The sequence below is a fragment of the Protomyctophum bolini genome, assembly GCF_963924005.1.
Source record: "Protomyctophum bolini genome assembly, chromosome: 9".
Lineage (NCBI taxonomy): Eukaryota > Metazoa > Chordata > Actinopteri > Myctophiformes > Myctophidae > Protomyctophum > Protomyctophum bolini.
Window position 1 is genome coordinate 37,230,514 of NC_137870.1, and position 18,251 is coordinate 37,248,764.

The following is an 18,251-nucleotide window of genomic DNA, read 5'->3' on the forward strand; positions in this document are numbered from 1 at the left end:
TGCGTGTGGAAGATCATGCTGTTACTGTACTACAGCATGGCTGTCAGGGAGGTGCACCTCCCCTCCCTGGAGGTACAGCCCCGGCCACCGAGAGGAAGCATTGAAGCCAAAGGGACATGCTGGCCGATGGTAGGCACTGCAGCGCGAGTCGAGCTGGGCCTGAAACGTGAACATGCGTCGTACACCGCCGCTGTCGAGTCGTTCACGACTCGCACACGCACGCACAAACGACTCGCGCTGCGCGTCCATGCTTTCATCCTGCCGCATTCGTGAAAAATTGAATTCTATGACGTTTTAAGCCCAAAGTTGGCAGATCCCACCACTTTTCCAACCCAGAAGAAGGGGTGAAAAGGGAGTATGCGTTGAGCGAGCAACTCCATGGAAGTGGATGGGAAGTGGATTCCGGTGCCGTCTGAATTATTCATAACTCTATGTTGCTAAATGGTGAAGTGTTCCTATACTTATTTTCATCATTTCTCCAAAACGTCCACTTTGAAGTTGAACCAAGTTAAACCTTCATGAAGGTATTCCTGACTATCATTAACGCTACTCATTGTTATTCTAAAGAATGCAGATAACTTACAGTGCTGCTTTCTATTTGCATTCGAGATGATCATCGTAATAACCAGTTGCTGCTAGTATCACAACAAGGATCAGTCATAGAGGACCAGTTGCCAAAACATTAAATAAAATAAAATATAAAATATAAAATATAAAATATAAAATATAAAATATAAAATATAAAATATAAAATATAAAATAATTTACATTAAAAAAAATACATTTCTATCCACAACAACAACATTTGACCAGGATTCAGGCTGACCCACTAGCAGTAGTACTTGCCATATGCCAGTGGCCTGGGTGAAATACTGAGACTGATAGCTTAACCCATTCTGGGTGGGAACCCCTTATGGTGTTTTAGCTATAAAATAGCAGATCTACAAGCTCATAGCGCAGCACCAAATGCCGCGCTACGAACTTGTAGGTCTGCTAAAAAAAAATTTATGAAGATGTGCCGCAAATTTGGAATATATATTCTTTCAGAGCGAACATTTTCAACTCAAATCTTTGCTTCTGCATGCGGGGTCCCTGGAACAACATATTTTCAGATGGCGGTCGGCGGCCATGCAGCTTGGAGGTACAGTAGATAAAGTGCTGCTACATAACATAAGACTTCTTTTTAACAAAAACGGAAATACAGAGAAAAACAATATATGCATAATGTCAGACCATGAATGGTACAAGAGACATCTAAACCAGGCAACAACAAAAAATAACCACAGTCACAGGATGGAAGCGACACGTCAGAGAGAGATTGGAGCTCGTTAGCGTCTGTGTTAATTGATTAGTGAGTGATTGCAAAGGTTATGCATGCGTGCACGTCACGAACCACGGGCTTGCACGCCACGAGCAGACACTGCACGGCAGGCAGCCAGACTGCACACACAGGGAGGAGAGCGTGCAACACGACACCGCACAGTGCAGTACATTCACATCACAATGGACCAGGTCACGTCAGAAACCACAGAGCAGCGCCGGCGCCACCTGGAGCTACGTCCACCTCTACGACTCGGTGGTGGTTGGGGTTCAGTAGCACGTAGGTGTGGTGGTGGTGGCTGGGGAGAGTGGACACATTCCAGCAGCTTGTGGTATCACAGAGTCTGGGATTGTGTGTGTGTGTGTGTGTGTGTGTGTGTGTGTGTGTGTGTGTGTGTGTGTGTGTGTGCGTGTGCACGTGCATGGTTGTGCATGTGTGTACTGCATACTACACTACACCTAAACGGGCCACAGTGAAATGATGATGCCCAAATTAAATTGTGGTGACAAATCAATCTGGTTCCGGTTACAAATGGAATTGCTGCGTCAACGCCTAATATTCACGCTCTGTGTGAATGAAACGATCGACAGTTTAAAACATCTACATTTCCGGGCAAATTAATTGCCTGAGAAAAACACCATCAGCGTGTTAACCCATTCTGGGAACGGGAACCCCTTTTGGTGTTTTAACTAAGCATTATGTTATACTTTAGCGGCACAAATCTTTGAATATATATATATTCTTTCAGAGCCAACGTTTTTCTTATTTCGATGTCATGGTATTGGGTTAAGGACCTCAATACCATGAACTGGAGATCTCGGCGAATGCTAAATATCAGAGTTTCTGGAATAACAATTCATCGTGTTTGTTTTCATGAGGCTCGTCTCTGCCAGCTATGTGTGCTTCAGTTTTTCCAGAGCCGGTAATGGCTGGGATTGTTCTACAAATACCTTGACTGCACTCGCTCGCTGGAATCCCCCCCCCCCCCCCCACCCCACACTTAGTGGCTGTGTGTCTATGGGGGTGTCTGAGGCGTAGCTGCCACAGGCTGAAAGAAGCTACAGCTTCTAAAATGGTGGGCTGTGAAAGGGTGGGTGCGGGCATAGGAGGAACCCACGGGATACGATACGTGTGTGGTGGTGTGGGTGAATCCTGTGTGTGTGTGTTTGTGTGTGTGTGTGTGCGTGGGGGGGAACTGTCACTACACACGGTGCAGTGGAGCTGGTCTCCAGCGTGTCCATGGGACCCACCCTTTTGAGCTGATCCTGCAACTGTTCCCGCAGTGACTCGGGACAGTTGTGCAGCTGGTTCTTCAGTTCAGCGTAACCCTCCCGCACGGTCTCCAGGGCCTGGCGCTCGGCCTCAACATTAGCGCTCTCCTAGAAACACAACACAACACACATAAAACACATGCACACGCGCACACACACACACGCACGCACACGCCCACACACACACACACACACACACACACACACACACACACACACACAATGGATGGAGGAGAAAGGAACAAACACGCACAGGGCTTCTAAAAGGTTCACAATTCACACACCATGCAGATGTTAAAGAGGTCACAACAAAACCCTTTCCATGAGGTCAACCCAAATGATGAGAGAAGAACTCGAGTGCTGTGAAACGATCATCGGCAGTCAAGTAGGAAGTAGGAACCATAGATTCAGAATAACAGATTGAGAGTGAAAATGGGCAGTTGACGAAAGTGGTGATTCCGTAACTTTACTCTGTTTTACCTTGCCTGCTTTAGTTCAGAATAAACTCTAGAGAATAACTTTTGGTTTTTGGTTTACTTTGACAGAACCTTCAGTTTACGCGTGCATGACTGCGTTCAACTCGTTCTCGTTCTTAAAATGAAGTCTATTTTGTTCCTCAATTAATACAATGAGTACACAGGTTTTAAATAACCATGGCCATTTTAGATACCTTTGTATAGTCCATTACTAGAGCATATTCGCAGACAATTTGAAAAGCAGTAGTTCATGCTTCTAGAACTTGGGACAATGGAGAAGCGCTGCAGTATACGTCCCCTGAGCGCTGCTCTGGTCGCGAGGTCAGGAAACGATCAATAACAACAAACCTCTGTAGTTTATCTCCATTAAAGCAGAAAGTCTTTCAGGGAAAATGCAGTCCTGGAGCGAACTACAGTATACTCTTTCATACTGCAATAACTAGGATGCAGGTGGCTTTCGCCTTTATTTATTATATTTTTTATAGAGGGACAGAGGCTGACAGTGAGATTTCACCTTGGGCCACCAGTGGCCAGACTGGGTCTCAACCACTGTATATTGTATGACTTTTTTTTGTGATTGACACAGTCACAGTTTTTAAGAGAGAGGAGTGCTTATTTTCCTCTCAAAACACCTGCAGGTCTGAACTTGTTCAGTGGAAATCAGAAACTGTTTCATTTGGAAGTGTGTGTGTGTGTGTGTGTGTGTGTGTGTGTGTGTGTGTGTGTGTGTGTGTGTGTGTGTGTGTGGGGGGGGGGGGGGGGGTTCAGTACAATTTAGAGACACAGGAATCTCTAAATTGCAGAGTGGCTAGATGACTAATTACTACACAAGAAAGTGAAAATGGGTATTGTGCCTCAAGCTGCTCTTTTCTCCTCTCTCTCTGTCTCTCTCTCTCTCTCTCTCTCCCTCTCTCCTCTCTCTCTCTCTCTCTTTCTGCTGCCGTTTAAATGTGGTTGCTGCAGGTAAGAACAGGAAGGACCCCCTGGGGGGTGCAAACCACTGCACAGAGCAGAGCTGGTGCTTTTTACCATCAAGACTTATCCCTCATCAGCGCCTTCTTCACTATTATTTATCCTGCTTCTTTCCCACCTACAGCACAGACAGTTTTATACCAAAATAAACCGGCCAACAGGCATTGAACATTCGGAGAACCTCTGGTTTACCTCGTTGTGAGATTTCAGTGTAGCGTGCTACCGTATAGTCCAACATCCTATAAAAAGGTATGTTGTGTGTCAATAAATGTTTCCGCGTGCCGAGTCCTAATCTTATTGATCTTTTCATGTTACACTGTCTGCACTGCAAAACAGAACAATTAACGTCCTATTAAAACTCATGCTTCTGAGTGACAGATTCTGTGCAGGACAGATCCAGGAAATCATTCCACAGCCGATCTCGCTGACACTGAACAAAAAAACAATAACCAGTTTAAACCCTATATATGCTTTGTTGACCACAGGGTCCCGTCCCCCCCTACCCCCCAGGGCTCTATCCTTGCCCCCTTCCCTTTTGTTTCTCCGAGCACCAAATCACTTCACCCCCAAAAAATAGCCGAACTACAATCTCACACCACGTCACGTTGCGACGTGCCGTTAGCTTGTACAAGTACAGTTTTTGCGGGATAACAGCCTATCATGACATGCCCAGAACAGGGACGCTATAGGGTTGAAGTGGTTAAACACTAGAGACCGGTTGTGAACGGTGAAGACACAGAAAACCAGCGACGGGAGGGAGCGTTAATAATGTGTTGGTTAGTGCAGTCGAGACGAGCCCAGCGGAACAGGAGCAACAGAGGAAAAAAACACCCGGAGAGAATGCACTCGTTTATTTGACCCCTTGAAAAGAAAAGGTGATTCAAAGGAAATTATTTTCAGTCGCACCAGCAAATGTGATATCTAGACACAACCCCAGCCACCAAAAGGAATGTCGGTTTGGAAATGAAAAGGCAACATAGGAACTAAACCAGGAGACCAGACGCAATAGTGTGTGTGTGTGTGTGTGTGTGTGTGTGTGTGTGTGTGTGTGTGTGTGTGTGTGTGTGTGTGTGTGTGTGCGTGTGTGTGTGTGTGTGTGTGTGTGGGAGAGAGAGACAGGGTTACAGTGTGTACTGTATATGCATGACAGGGTATATATATATCTCTCTCTCTCTACCTTGTCCTTCTCTCTCTGAATGGCGTTCTCCAGTTCGTCCAGTTTCCGCTGCAGCTGAGTGACGATGTCAGCCTCGGCCTCGATCTGGTCGAGCTCCGCCTGTCTCTCGCCCTGCAACAGAGCACGCTCCATCTCCGCCTGCGGGACAGGAGGGGGGGAAATTATCATCAAATACTTTGCTGCCCTGTCCAGGATGTCTGACACTATATTTGAGCTCGTGTGTGTGTGTGTGTGTGTGTGTGTGTGTGTGTGTGTGTGTGTGTGAGAGGGGGGGGGGGGGGGGGACTCGCATACATAATGTGTATCACATTAATTAATACATTCATGTTTTAATACTCAGGACCGTGCTTCCCAAATTGTCCCCAGAGGGAACACGAGTTTCACATTGAATAGCTGTCAACCTGATAGGGAGCAAAGGGATTTCTTGATGATGTATAATCGATCACACAACATCAATCATTATGACTAAATGGCCAATAAAACTTAATTAACCCATTTTGGGCGGGAACCCCTTTTGGTGTTCATAGCATTATGTTATACTTTAGCTATTGAAAAATAGCAGATTGACAAGCTCACAACGCGAGTGCACCGAGTGCCACGCTATTTCGTGGAGTAACATGTGGCGGACATTTTTAATATATATTCTTTCAGAGCGAACGTTTTCAACTGAAATCTTTGCTTCTGGCAGGTCCCTGGAACAACACATTTTCAGATGGGGGTCGGCGGCCAAATACGGATAATTCTGGAGGTCCTTGACATGAAAGAAGTTGAGAACCACTGATATAGAAACATAGAGGTTTTTCAGAAAACATTTTGTAGAATCGAGCTCAGGTCTAAATGGGTTAAAATGTGATATGTGCCAGTGGATGAGCCGCCAACACATCCGCAGAACCCATGATGCACGTCAGCTTCCCGTCTCTCTCCTACATCTGAACAAAATCTCCCAAGCCAAGGATTCATCTACAAGTGTATAGGTTTAATGATGTTATCTATAACAACATGTTCTCTACCTCCTGTTTGGACTCCTGGAGTTGCTGGTCCAGCTCGGTCAGGCGGTTCTTGAGTTCGTCGACACGAGTCAAAACCCTGACCCGTTCGTCCTCCAGGATATTGAGCTCGACAACAGAGACGCCGGACGGACTGGACGAGTCCTCATGCTGCAGAGAGAGAGAGAGAGAGAGAGAGAGAGAGAGAAAAACAAAACAAAAAGAGTGAGAGGAAAGAGAGAAAGAGAGATTAGAATTGAGGGAGAGGTATTGTGACATAATGAGATGAGAAGAAATTTGAGAAAGTCTGAGATAAGAGTTGCGGAAAGCACTAGGAATATGATGATAGAATATTCACAAAAATATCCTGACTTAGTCAGGACGTGCGCAGAATGCAGGTGATGGTATTTTGATGGTCTTGGCTTAAAGTGAAGGTCACTTGGCTTTGGCAGTGTTCAGTGATTTGATTCTATAGCTGAACTCGAACTGCCAACCCTCCAATCAACAGCACCCAGCCAGGTGACTAAAAGCTTCATAAAACTTCAGTGGCCATGACGGCCTTTTTTTTTTATCCATCAAGAGCGAGTTCACGCTAAGGATAGGTTACATCATGCAATATCAACACTGCTGCAAATGCAGAAAAAAAACTATATGAAGATGCTTGTGTTGAGTGAAATGTCAGCTACTGCACGGAGATGTACTGTATGATGAACTGTACGATGAACTGCACTCTGCGCCCCGGGACGCTTTTTGTCACAATATCCAGTGTGACAGATGTAGAAACCTGTGTGAACTCACCGTCAGAATATTCAGTGAGGCAGTCAGACGTATAGAAACTCTCTGAACCCACAGAACACACTCGTACGGTGCATGCGCAACATTTACCCGAGCGAAACAGACAGTCCATTTATATACAGTGCATATATGCAGTGCCTTTGCAAACGACGAGTAGCGGAAATATAAGCTCGCAATGCAACTCGTAGATTGGCTAATTTAGGGAGTTTTTCATACTTTTTTGACAATATGCCCAAAGCGCCCGGCTGAAAAGTGGTTACTGATTGTTCACAGGCTCTGTGCATACCTAACGATAGTCCCGGCCGGGTTTCCCCAAAAGGTGGCAGAGCCGTTCCCACTTCTGGTGCAATTTTCTATAATGCTTTGCCTTGTTGTCGCGGCAGCAGATTTAACCCGGAAACACATCAAATGTACAGTATATGACACCTTGGCTTCATAATATGTGTCTAAATGTGTTCTTCTAGAACAGGAAAACGGGTACCAGAAACGGAAATCGGTAAAAACGAGGACTACAGGTATACGGTATGCTTAGTGCCAATTCAATTCATCGTTGCTTGATTTAGTTTAGTGGGAAGCTCATCTGAAGCTATGTTTTCAGCATTCTACGCCACTTTACTACCCACGGTTTAACCACATTTTGGTGTTAGCGTCATGTTATGCTATAGCTATTGAAAAATAGCAGATCTACAAGCTCATAGCACGCGCCACGAGCTTGTAGGTCTGCTATTTTTGAAAAATCGAAGAACCACTGACATAGAAACATATAGCTCTTTCAGAAAACTGTCAGGATGTAGAAGCAGCTCATCTGGTATGGTGGTTGGCACATGCTGGCGTCCATGCAGGGGTGCAAGCAGCGGGCAGGCAAGGCAGGCAAGGCAGGAACACAGCGAGCTAGCCTCTGACCTGTTTGTCTCCATTGTGCAGTGCCGCCGTAGTAGGAGGAGTGCTCCTCACCTCCTGATGCGTGCTCTCCGTGCTGCTGCATTCCTCCTTCAGGTTCTCCTCGTCGCTCGTCTCCCGCTGGCGCTGCTGCTGGGCGTGGTGGTGGTGGGCGTGGCGCAGGCCGGGTGACGGCGTCCTCTCCCCCACCAGCAGGTTCTCCACGGAGGGCCTCCGTCTGCAGCCGTCGGCCAGAGACCCCCCCCCGGGGGAACCCCCGGGGAAGCCCGTCCTGGACTGGAGGGGCGTCTCCATGATGCCTCCGGGGCCGTCGCCTCGGTTGTACTCGGCGCAGAGGCTCAGGATGGTCTCCAGACGCTGTCTCTCCTGGTGGGCAAAGAGAGGAACGCACACATGTTAAGCACAGTTCAATATTCATTCAACTCTATGATTGTTGCGACCGTAGGTCGTATTTACTATTTATTATGAAAACCTGCATCTCCCGTCCGTCCGTCCGTCCGTTAGTTAGTGACACCGGGGCTCCGTCACCGTCAGGGAATGTTCCCTTTTTAATCAATGAAGGGTGGCTCCACACGTTGCGTTGCGTTGCGTGACTGCATTAAAATTGCCCCGGTTCGTTTTTTGACAATTGACACATGTGACGGAGACGGTGGAGCCCCGCCGTTAGTCACCCACGCCTCCATATACTGTATGGTTACGCCTCTTGACATCACGCCTCCATATATGGTCATGCCTCGTGACATCTCATGACATCGCGTGACATCATGGAGACCCTTAGATCTCCATATCTGCATATTATGGAGCCGGGCCAGCAACTCTGCAGTCTACATCTGATCTCAAACCATTACATCTCCATATATGGAGCTGACCTGTTCTGACATTCCATATGTTGATCCTTTCTACTGGGGTCGGGACAAAGGTCAATGTGAGAATGCAAGGTTTTCAAAGTCTAGCGATATGTTTATTCATAGCATGTGCCATGGGCGTTAGCGTATGTCTCAGTGTACTGCATAATAGTTTACAAATAAAACCTATAGTTACATTTTCTGTCCGTCTGGTGACCAACATATCTCGAAAGGTCATGGCTGGAATCAGTGGATTGTCATCAACTTGGCTGTGCTCTCAAGAAGAAGAAACCTTTCCTTTAGCTCCACCATCAGGCCAAATGTTCAAATTAGTTAACTGACTTTTAGGCCTTCTAGAAGTCTATACTGAGACTTTCACTTCAGTTTAGGGCTGCAACTATAGATACATTACATTTCTTAGAGATCATTCTATTGATTACTTTTTAGATTTATTAAACAATCGATTTTCAGTTTCAACAAATTGACGGGGGGAAAAAATCAACTATATCCAATTATCCATTAGTCTGATTAACCACGTCAGCCCTATTTTATATTTTGTACAACGGTCACACAAAAATACATACAACAGATCTACAAGCTACTTAAAGCAAGGGAAAAAATTATAATCCCCAGAAACGTAAACATTTCTAAGGAAACACAATAATATAGTGACTGATAGAGTCAAATGAGGGCTAAAATATTTATATAAATTACCGGTATATGTAAAAAGAATTGGCAAAAAATATATAAACATTTACTCGCGACCCATAAAAATTGGTCTGTGAGTCCACTCCGTGAGCCCACTGTTTGGGAACCACTGCTCTAGATGTGCTTTCAAAATATGTCCTTTGAAGAAAGACAGAAGGACATCAGATTACAGCCAGAGTCTAATTTCCTGCGTGGGTCCTCGGCAGAGAATGGATACCAATCTGGAGGCAAGCCGCTCAGAGAGAAAAGGACAGAATTTCTGGCCCGAGGCTAATGAGCTGGAACACAAACCTCCTCCATCGTGCCATCTCTGTCACGCTTCAATTCAAACTGACCCACTATGACTCAGCAAAACTCTCTGGCACGCCCGACGGTCAAATCCGGATGAGACCGAAGCGCCTCGACCGACTACACCCAGGGGAGTACTATAGGGTAAAGGCCCAGAGAGATCATCAAAGACCATAGTAGTCACCCTAGCAATGACCCGTTGACCCTGCTGCCACGTCATGCTAAGTCATAACCCTTTTTGAACTAAAACAATAACAAGATTATAGTTTACGATACAATGCTGATTGTATTGACACTTGTGATATTTGAAGCTATGTTTTCAGCATTCTACGGCACTTTACTACCCACGGTTTAACCCATTTTGGGCGGGAACCCCTTTTGGTGTTAGCATTATGTTATGCTTTAGCTATTGAAAAATAGCAGATCTACAAGCTCATAGCGAGCTCAAGCTCAAGCTCACTACGAGCTTGCAGGTCTGCTATTTTTGAAAAATCGAAGAACCACTGACATAGAAACAGAGCTTTTTCAGAAAACTGTCAGGATGTAGAAGACATCCTGACAGTTTTCCGAAAAAGCTATGTCAGGATGTCTCCACTCCAACCCCCTGCTAATGGGTCGTCCAGCTGTGTTCTGGTCTTCTGGATGTCAGCCCACCTACTAGGAAGGTTCCAGCAAGCTGGGACACCGGCATGTAAACTCTGACCTCTTGTATGTCAGCTGCCACAGACCTCCCACCCCACTTCTCATCACCTGCAGACTGCAAGTTCAGTCTTCACGTCGGACATTAATCCCAGAAAAATGGGAAGAAATAAAATAAAAAAGATAAAATGATAAAACCTCATTGAGGTTCTGCACGTCGGGACGTTCAAATTCTGTATCACGCAATACGCGTGCCATCCTCTCCTTGCTGGCGTTGGAAACCAGGGAGCTATGTGGTATTTTCACACATAGCATCGCACCAGGGGTCAGTTCTAAGGCATTCCCCCATGGGTGCATAGCAACCACCCAAATGAACAAGTCAATTTTCAACTACACACAACCTCCAGTGCACTGGCTTTAAAACTACTTTCACACAACACCTGAATTGACTATCAAGAATAAGGAAGAAAGAAGAAAAAGATGAAGGTTAACATGGAGGCGAAGAACATCTTCTGTCATGCATTTTTTGGATCCTGACCCACTGCCATAAGGGATAAAGTCCCTCATAGAGAGAGACATCGTTTTCTGGGTTAGTGTCTGCATGATAAGAAGCTTGTAGCAACCCTTCCATTAGCTTGAAGCTGTAATCAGGGAGATAGCTCTGTTTTTAACAGAGTGGGTGGGAGGACAGAGCCCCGAGCTGTAGTATGGTGCAGTATCATCACCATAATGCAATGAATAATGCATGCTACTGTAGTTGCATACACGCTACCTGAGCGCATGCGCATGCACGCACACGCACACGCGCACACACACACACACACACACACACACACACACACACACACACACACACACACACACACACACACACACCCACCTTCAAGATCAACCCAATCTGAACTCTGACAATGATCTGACAAGAAGGTAAACTAAGAGCAGATATAATGAAGGTCTCTCTCTCTCTCTCTCTAACACCAGACAATGTTCATGAAGCTGAAGACAGATTTCATACCATGAAATGTGTGTGTGTGAAGGGGGTGGGAGGTTCCGTGAGTAAATCAACTTGACACACTGTCAAATTAGAAGCCAGACAACCTGCAAATTATGCACAAATCACGCTTGGTGCTCTCCGACTGCCTACCACATCTGTTGTCAACCTTCTTTTTTTCTCCCCTTCCCATGTGGGCTTTTTAGAAAGCGGAGGTGTGTTGAGGGCAATTCGCTGCTACAACCACTTCCCAAAAGGTCAGAAATGTCAGTTTATGAGCTTTGAGCCTTTCTGTAGATGTCGTTAGCACACCCCCTCGGGCTCAGACAGGAGGCTGAGAAGAAGCAGCAGGGAGGGAGAGTATAGGCCCAAATGGGGTTACCAGACATCAGTGATGATGGCCTGATTAGAAGCAGCAAACACACATTTGATGATTTGATCTCCACAATGTGGATGTAGAATCCCCCAATCGTTTGTTTTCGAGGGAGAGCGAGTGCATCCCCACACCTTCTCCGGCAGGTAACAAGATGACTCGCCCGTTTCTGTTTTCCTCCCAGAATTTTCCCCAGTGAGGGGTGGGATCGAGAGGCTGGAGAGCAGACGGCTGGACTTTGAATTTCTCTAACTATAAACTTTCATGACAGCAGACAGCCCAAGTACAAATATAATTTATGAAAAGCTACTACAGTAAAGTCTGTTCACAGAAGTTGTTGTAGGATATGTGGGGATTATCTGACGAGGTACCATTTGAGGGTGCAAAACCTTACATATACTAAATAATACTAAATTGTTTATAGGGTCAATATAAGTCAAATAATATAGCCTTTCCACAGGAGTATCTTTTTATATTTTTCCAAAAAGAATACAAACAGCCAATAGCATATTACAAAAACGGGCAAGCACCGGGGCGAGTCATCCAGTATTCCTCCGGCAGGTGCCGCCCCTCCCCCCAGCAGCACCGCGTCTGATTGCCGCTACCGGAGAATGCACTCGCTCCTTCTGGGGTTTTTGGCTGGCTGGCTGACTGACTGACTAAAGAACAAAAGAAAGACTAACAAGGCAAGGCCTACTCACTAAAATACTTTTCTCACTGCCTGCCCGCCCTGCAGGACATCAAGTTTCAGTCACAAGGCTAACCACAAAGAACACACACACACACACACAGTCTAATCTCTGACAAAATAAATCGTGTGAAAAACATCATCAGTTCATCGTCAATCCAAAACTAATAAATCCAGTCGGTGAGTGAATGAATGAATACTTCATTAGGTCCCTTGACTCCCTTGTCCTTACTTGCCTTTCAAAGTGTCAGTACAGTACTACCAAAAAGTATTTAACAAAGAAACAGTATAATCGCCACTGAAGTGTAAATCCAATACGTGTGTGCACACGTGCGTGCGCACGCGTGCGTGCGTGTGTGTGTACTGGTACTGTAACCTCTCTGTGAGAGAGGCATTCCTCTGCCTGCTTAGTTCCAAGCATTCCCTAAGCTCAGAGTGTGGTGCCTGGCTGTCTTGGAGGCCAAACCTGAATTCACACAGTCTACTTACCCCCGGCCCCCTTTCCGTTGGCTTACTAAAAAAAAAAAAAAAAACTCACACAAAGTCTTTTTTGTTACAAACCTTAAACAGCTGAAGTTTCACTGCAAAATGGTAACCGTTGAAAAGGAGTGATATGTACTCTACCCATAATAAAATACTGGCGGACATAACAGTTGCCAATGGCAGCCTGGTGAACGGCATACACCAGGTGAATGATGGATGCTCTCATCCCGAGTGACCTACAGAACAACCAGTTTAGATTAACCCATATATATAACCCTACAAAGATTATGATGTTCAGGAGAACTGACAGGATAGATCTAGGTAGGAGGACAATGCTTTTTTTTCCTTCTTTGTTATTTACGCTCGTGCAGATAGTTCTCTAGTGACTTTTTGCTGCAGTTTCTCCTTCCTTCCTTCCTTCCTTAACTTACATCCTTGTTTCCAGCCTCCCGGCATTCAGGATTTTTCCCTCGTTCCTCCTCGTTTCCCCAGCAGTCGGTGCGTTTCCCCCCTTCTCCGCCGTCCCCAATTCCCTTTCCTTTAGCCTATTCTTCCCGTTGAGAAGGGCGGCACCTGTGTATCTTTAATTGGTAGAGGCAACTCTTTTTTTTAAATTTTATCTTACAGCACGTCACAGACGTGAATAGAACCTTGGTAGTACACCTCGAGAGCAGGATTCAATAGTTCAACTAAACCCCAAAAAACTAAGCGCTTTTTTATTTCTCTCTCGCTACCTCCATGTATATATCATTATTATATACAGTATATATATATATATATATATATGTATCTCTTCGGGCGGTGTAACAGAAGATTCACAAGCTCCGTTTCTCGGTAAATCGTCTGCAAAACAAACCATGTTGGTGGTAATCATCAGCTGCTCTCCATGGGAAGGTTTCATATTTTCAGTGGCACTGTCCCTGGGGAGAAGGAACAGACGCCTCTTAACGAGGGCCGTGTTCCTCCTCCTCCTTGGTGGAACATGGAGCAACGGAACAGGCTTCAAAGCCAAGCGCACCAGAGAGCCCTCAGGCAGCCCGACGACTCTCCTGGTAATAAACTGGCCCTCTCCACGCTGCACTCAGTGCACTGAGCTTTAAGTGTAAGTTCGGCAAATCCAGACATATTGTATATATTTTGTCTCTTACATACCTGTAGTACTTGGAAGCGCCACAGTGAATATCAGCTCCAGAGTCTGAGCTGCCAGTAGAAATGGCGTGCTCTCATTTATTCTAGACACTTGGCGCTAACGAGCTCTCCAAACAGAATGTGTCAACAAACAAAAAAAAAAGCTCCCGAAAAGCCAGTCTGTGGAAGCGTTAAGGTGATCCACTGTCTGCTATCTTTACCTTCACGGCAGCAGCAGGGTACTGTTTTCACCCTGTGGATAGGCTCATCCAAAACGCCAAAGCCAGGCTACATGTACAAATGTTTACAATCTGACCTGATCATACCTAGAGACTGCACTGGTGCCATCTTTCACTAAGACAGCCACACACAAAAAAAGACAGCACCAGTGCAGTCTTAGTGAAAGTGTGCATGATGACAGAAGTGTCATGAAATCAGAGCTAACTTTTCTGTTTACTCCCAATCCCCCCCTGGAACCTGCCTATATGAATTGTTATTTTGGAGTTATTTTGACACAACCTGTTTGGAATGCTTTTTTAACAGCGAGATGCTAGAAACAGGAGCTCACTGTTCCGCAACAGTTGCCTCTGGAGCTATATTCACTACAGGCCCAAATAGCCTACTACTGTATGTAAGAGTCTCAAACATATCTACAGTATCTATCTTATTTATCTCATGCACCAAAGTCTCTGTCTGTCTGTCTGTCTGTCTGTACGTCTGTCTGTGCATGTGTAATCCACGTAACTCGAGAACCGTTCGCTCCACCGACTTCAAATTCGACACATGCGTTCCACACCACCGCAGGGGGTGCAGTGCCCGGTGTCGAGGCGGTCGGACCCACGGTTGTCCAGAACCGCCCCAAAAAGGCCTCTGCCCGGGCTCTACACCAGGCCCCTGTCCAGCTTTCATATACTGTATGGAGCTGGCCTGTTCTGACCTCACAACACTCCATATTTGGGCATGCCTGACACAGAACTCCACAAGCTGGCCTGTTCTGACATCCCAACACTCCATATTTGGGCATGGCTGACACAGAACTCCATATATAGGAATAAAGGGACAAAGAGAGATACATACATAAATCTGACATCATTCTGAATCTGATTCACAATCGTGAATTCTGATTCACAATCGTGAATCAGAATCACGTAGAATCACGTAGAATCAGAATCGTTTGATTTGAACATACTATTCCCTATCTGAGTGGGTCAGATTAGGATTTGGGGTGTTTTGATGAATCAAACTTTCATTTCATATTGACATGTTTTCTGAGATTATTCTATGATCACAGATCAGATATCAAAGTGATCCCAAGTTCTTTTCTTTTTGTTTTTTTATAAAGACGTCACCAAGAGGAAACACTGTAGTGCAAAAGACATGGTGGCCGAAAGTGGTATTGTACTATGGGCCAAGCATACTTACTGAACATCTGCTCTTTTTCTTTTAAACAGAGTTTAAGTGGTTAAGATATGGGCCCCCAGGGGTCATTTCCCTACATGGGTTTTATAGTCGTCATGTCAAAACTTTCAGCCTAGAGATGAGAACATCAAAGAGCACATGCAGTGATTAGAGGGCAGGTTAAGAGTGGGGGATTTATATATATATATAAAAGAAAAACATGATTACTGTTATTTAAATGACAATGGGGAATCCTACATCCACAATACAAACACCAAAAGCCTGTAATATCTGCACAGCCACCACTATACTATGTTCTGAAAAGACAGATGGTCTGAAAAACAATACAGTACAATACAGTATATATATATATATAGATATACAGCCCGTATTCTCAATAAATATGAGCTGTGTAGATCAATGCCAGTGTGCAACAGTCTGTGTGATGAGCTGCTAGTTATTCTGCATGCGATTGTTTGGCCGGGGGAGATTTATGAAGCGTACCAGCCAACGTAAACAGCGGCAAACAAACCAAACAGCAGCCTCTCCAGCTGTCAAACAAGAGGATGCAAACAACAGCCCGAAGCTTTGTTCACAGACAGAGTCACTCACAATTTCACTCCTATCCAACACTGCCGCTCTCTCACTGTCTCCATCAGCAAAGAAATATGAGTTCTATATATCCTCCTTTCCTGGTCAATCTTTGGCTTTCTAGCTCAGTCTCTGACTCGATAGTTCTCATTAGCTTGCACTACCGGCAGTAGTAAAACTCAACACATTTCTCAGCAGGTCTCATTATAAAAATCCCCAACCTGCAGTCAACCGGCAGACATCTGAACTAATACAGATGCTGCAAAACCTTCAAAGCTTCCATTGTGAAAGAATGAGCCGACAGAAGGCATCACATGCATATGTATGTATGCGTGCTGTAGCAGGCTGTTGACCATGCATGCACCAGCTAGATTCTTTTTTATAGGCAATTATACAGCCGAGGATTTTTAAATGTTTCTAGCCAATCTACAATGATTGTGTATAATTCATAAGTTAAATGTTCCCAAATAGAAACGTTAGTCAAATCTAAGATTTTGCACACAAAATATCAGTCAAAACATTTGTATCGGTATTTCAGACCCATAAATCTGGCACCTGTCCAGCTCTAGTACCGGTACCAGAATGTGCTTGCACGCATACACACATACACACACACACACACCCACACGATACCATCAACAACAGTACAACCATCTGATCAACTTTGTCCTCTTGCCAGCCAGCGAACCCTCTAAATTTAGACTCAGATGTGCGAGGAGCATTTTTGAAAAGTCAGCCAAGAAGACACAGCTCACAAGTTCACAACTTCCATGATGGTCTAAAACTCACTTCGCTAATGAAAGAATCCCAGAGCTCCGTCAACACCTTGTCATGTATAGCTATAGTGCATATCTCAGAGTGGGTCATTCATTAAATATAGCCCAGAGCCCACCAGAGAGAGAGACCTACAGGCATCAGTTACCTTCATGAGTCCTGCCACGTTGTTGAGCAAGCCTGGCTTCTCTCCAGCCAGAGTCAGCAGGTACACCATGGCCTGTTCCCTACTCTGCCCTCGCCTCACCACAGTGCCCACGGGTGCAGGGCCTCTCAGCGCCTGGTGCCGATCCATATCTTTACGTCTGTGTACCGGATGTTATTGGACAGTACTAAATACAAACTAGTAGTCTCTCTATCACTTGTCTCCCTGTGGTGTAGTCTTAATGTTGAGACATTACTCAAGCAGACTGAGCTACTTAGTTTGGAACAAATGGGGGGAGAGAGAGAGAGCCCTTCTGTGGCCCTGGGGCCTGGGGGGGGGGCGTGATCTTTGAAAAGGGGGAGGGGGCAGGCATCATTTGAGTAGGGAGTTCCTGAAGTGGGAGGTGGCTTGCTGGTTGATTCCATGAAGAGCAACTTTGGAGTTGGTACTTTAGACATACATCTATTACTATGTCAGTAGTCTGGCCATGTGAATCCACACAAGGGCTCAGAATATTCTCCATCAACTTTTTGTACATCAAACTCTATTTGGTTTGTATGGTTGCGGTTTTCTGGGATTATGCCAGTTTCAGCTAAGCACATAAAACCATACTTTCAGGAGAAAATAAATGTCAACCCAGAGACATTGAGAAATTGAGATGCAGGAGATGTTCCTTCCTTCCTTCCTAATAATTTGCCCACACAGCGAATAATACATTTTCAAATGTGAGTGGGAACCATAATATGAGATGGGGAGAGGCTTATTGCTGCTTAGCTGAATGCACTGTATCCCACCCTCCCTCCTCCACACTCCATGGTGCCTTCTGCTATCCAACTAAATCCTGAGCAGGGAAGCTACACCCTCTAGTGGACAGCCAGCTCCACAACACCTGAGAGTTCAGAAAATAACACTTGGAAGTGAAGGAAACACCATGAATAGACTATAACTTTATTTGCTGACATCATCTCAGTCCCAGGTGGATCTTCAGCATTTCCAGAAGTCAAAACATCGATATGTAAAATGTGGATGAGCAAAGTTTTCCATGTACAGGCAATTACCTTTATAATGAGATTATGTCCAGCACACAGCATAGCACCTTAATGTGCATGTAACTGCTGTATGTTAACTTGTTATTCAGTTGTTTTTCGCTGAAAAGTACAGTATTAGGTACCGATTCCGGCACTAGACTGGAAAAAACACATCCACAGATATAAAATGGGGTAGGCTATATAATGTAAGATGGGTAATTAGTACCATTCTTTCCATGGTCAGTTCACACATAAGCTGATGATGCTTATCGCT

At 45.2% G+C, this 18,251-nt stretch overlaps 1 protein-coding gene across 1 annotated transcript in view; it reads right to left on the reverse strand.

The window, feature by feature from the left end:
- The window catches only part of phldb1b (pleckstrin homology-like domain, family B, member 1b), a 78,088-nt gene that overhangs the window by 21,261 nt on the left and 38,576 nt on the right, over positions 1-18,251 (reverse strand). Inside the window, 4 exon segments of the mRNA XM_080772378.1 lie at positions 2,572-2,700; positions 5,218-5,355; positions 6,228-6,374; positions 7,902-8,264. Coding sequence (XP_080628504.1) covers positions 2,572-2,700; positions 5,218-5,355; positions 6,228-6,374; positions 7,902-8,264 — 777 coding nt within the window.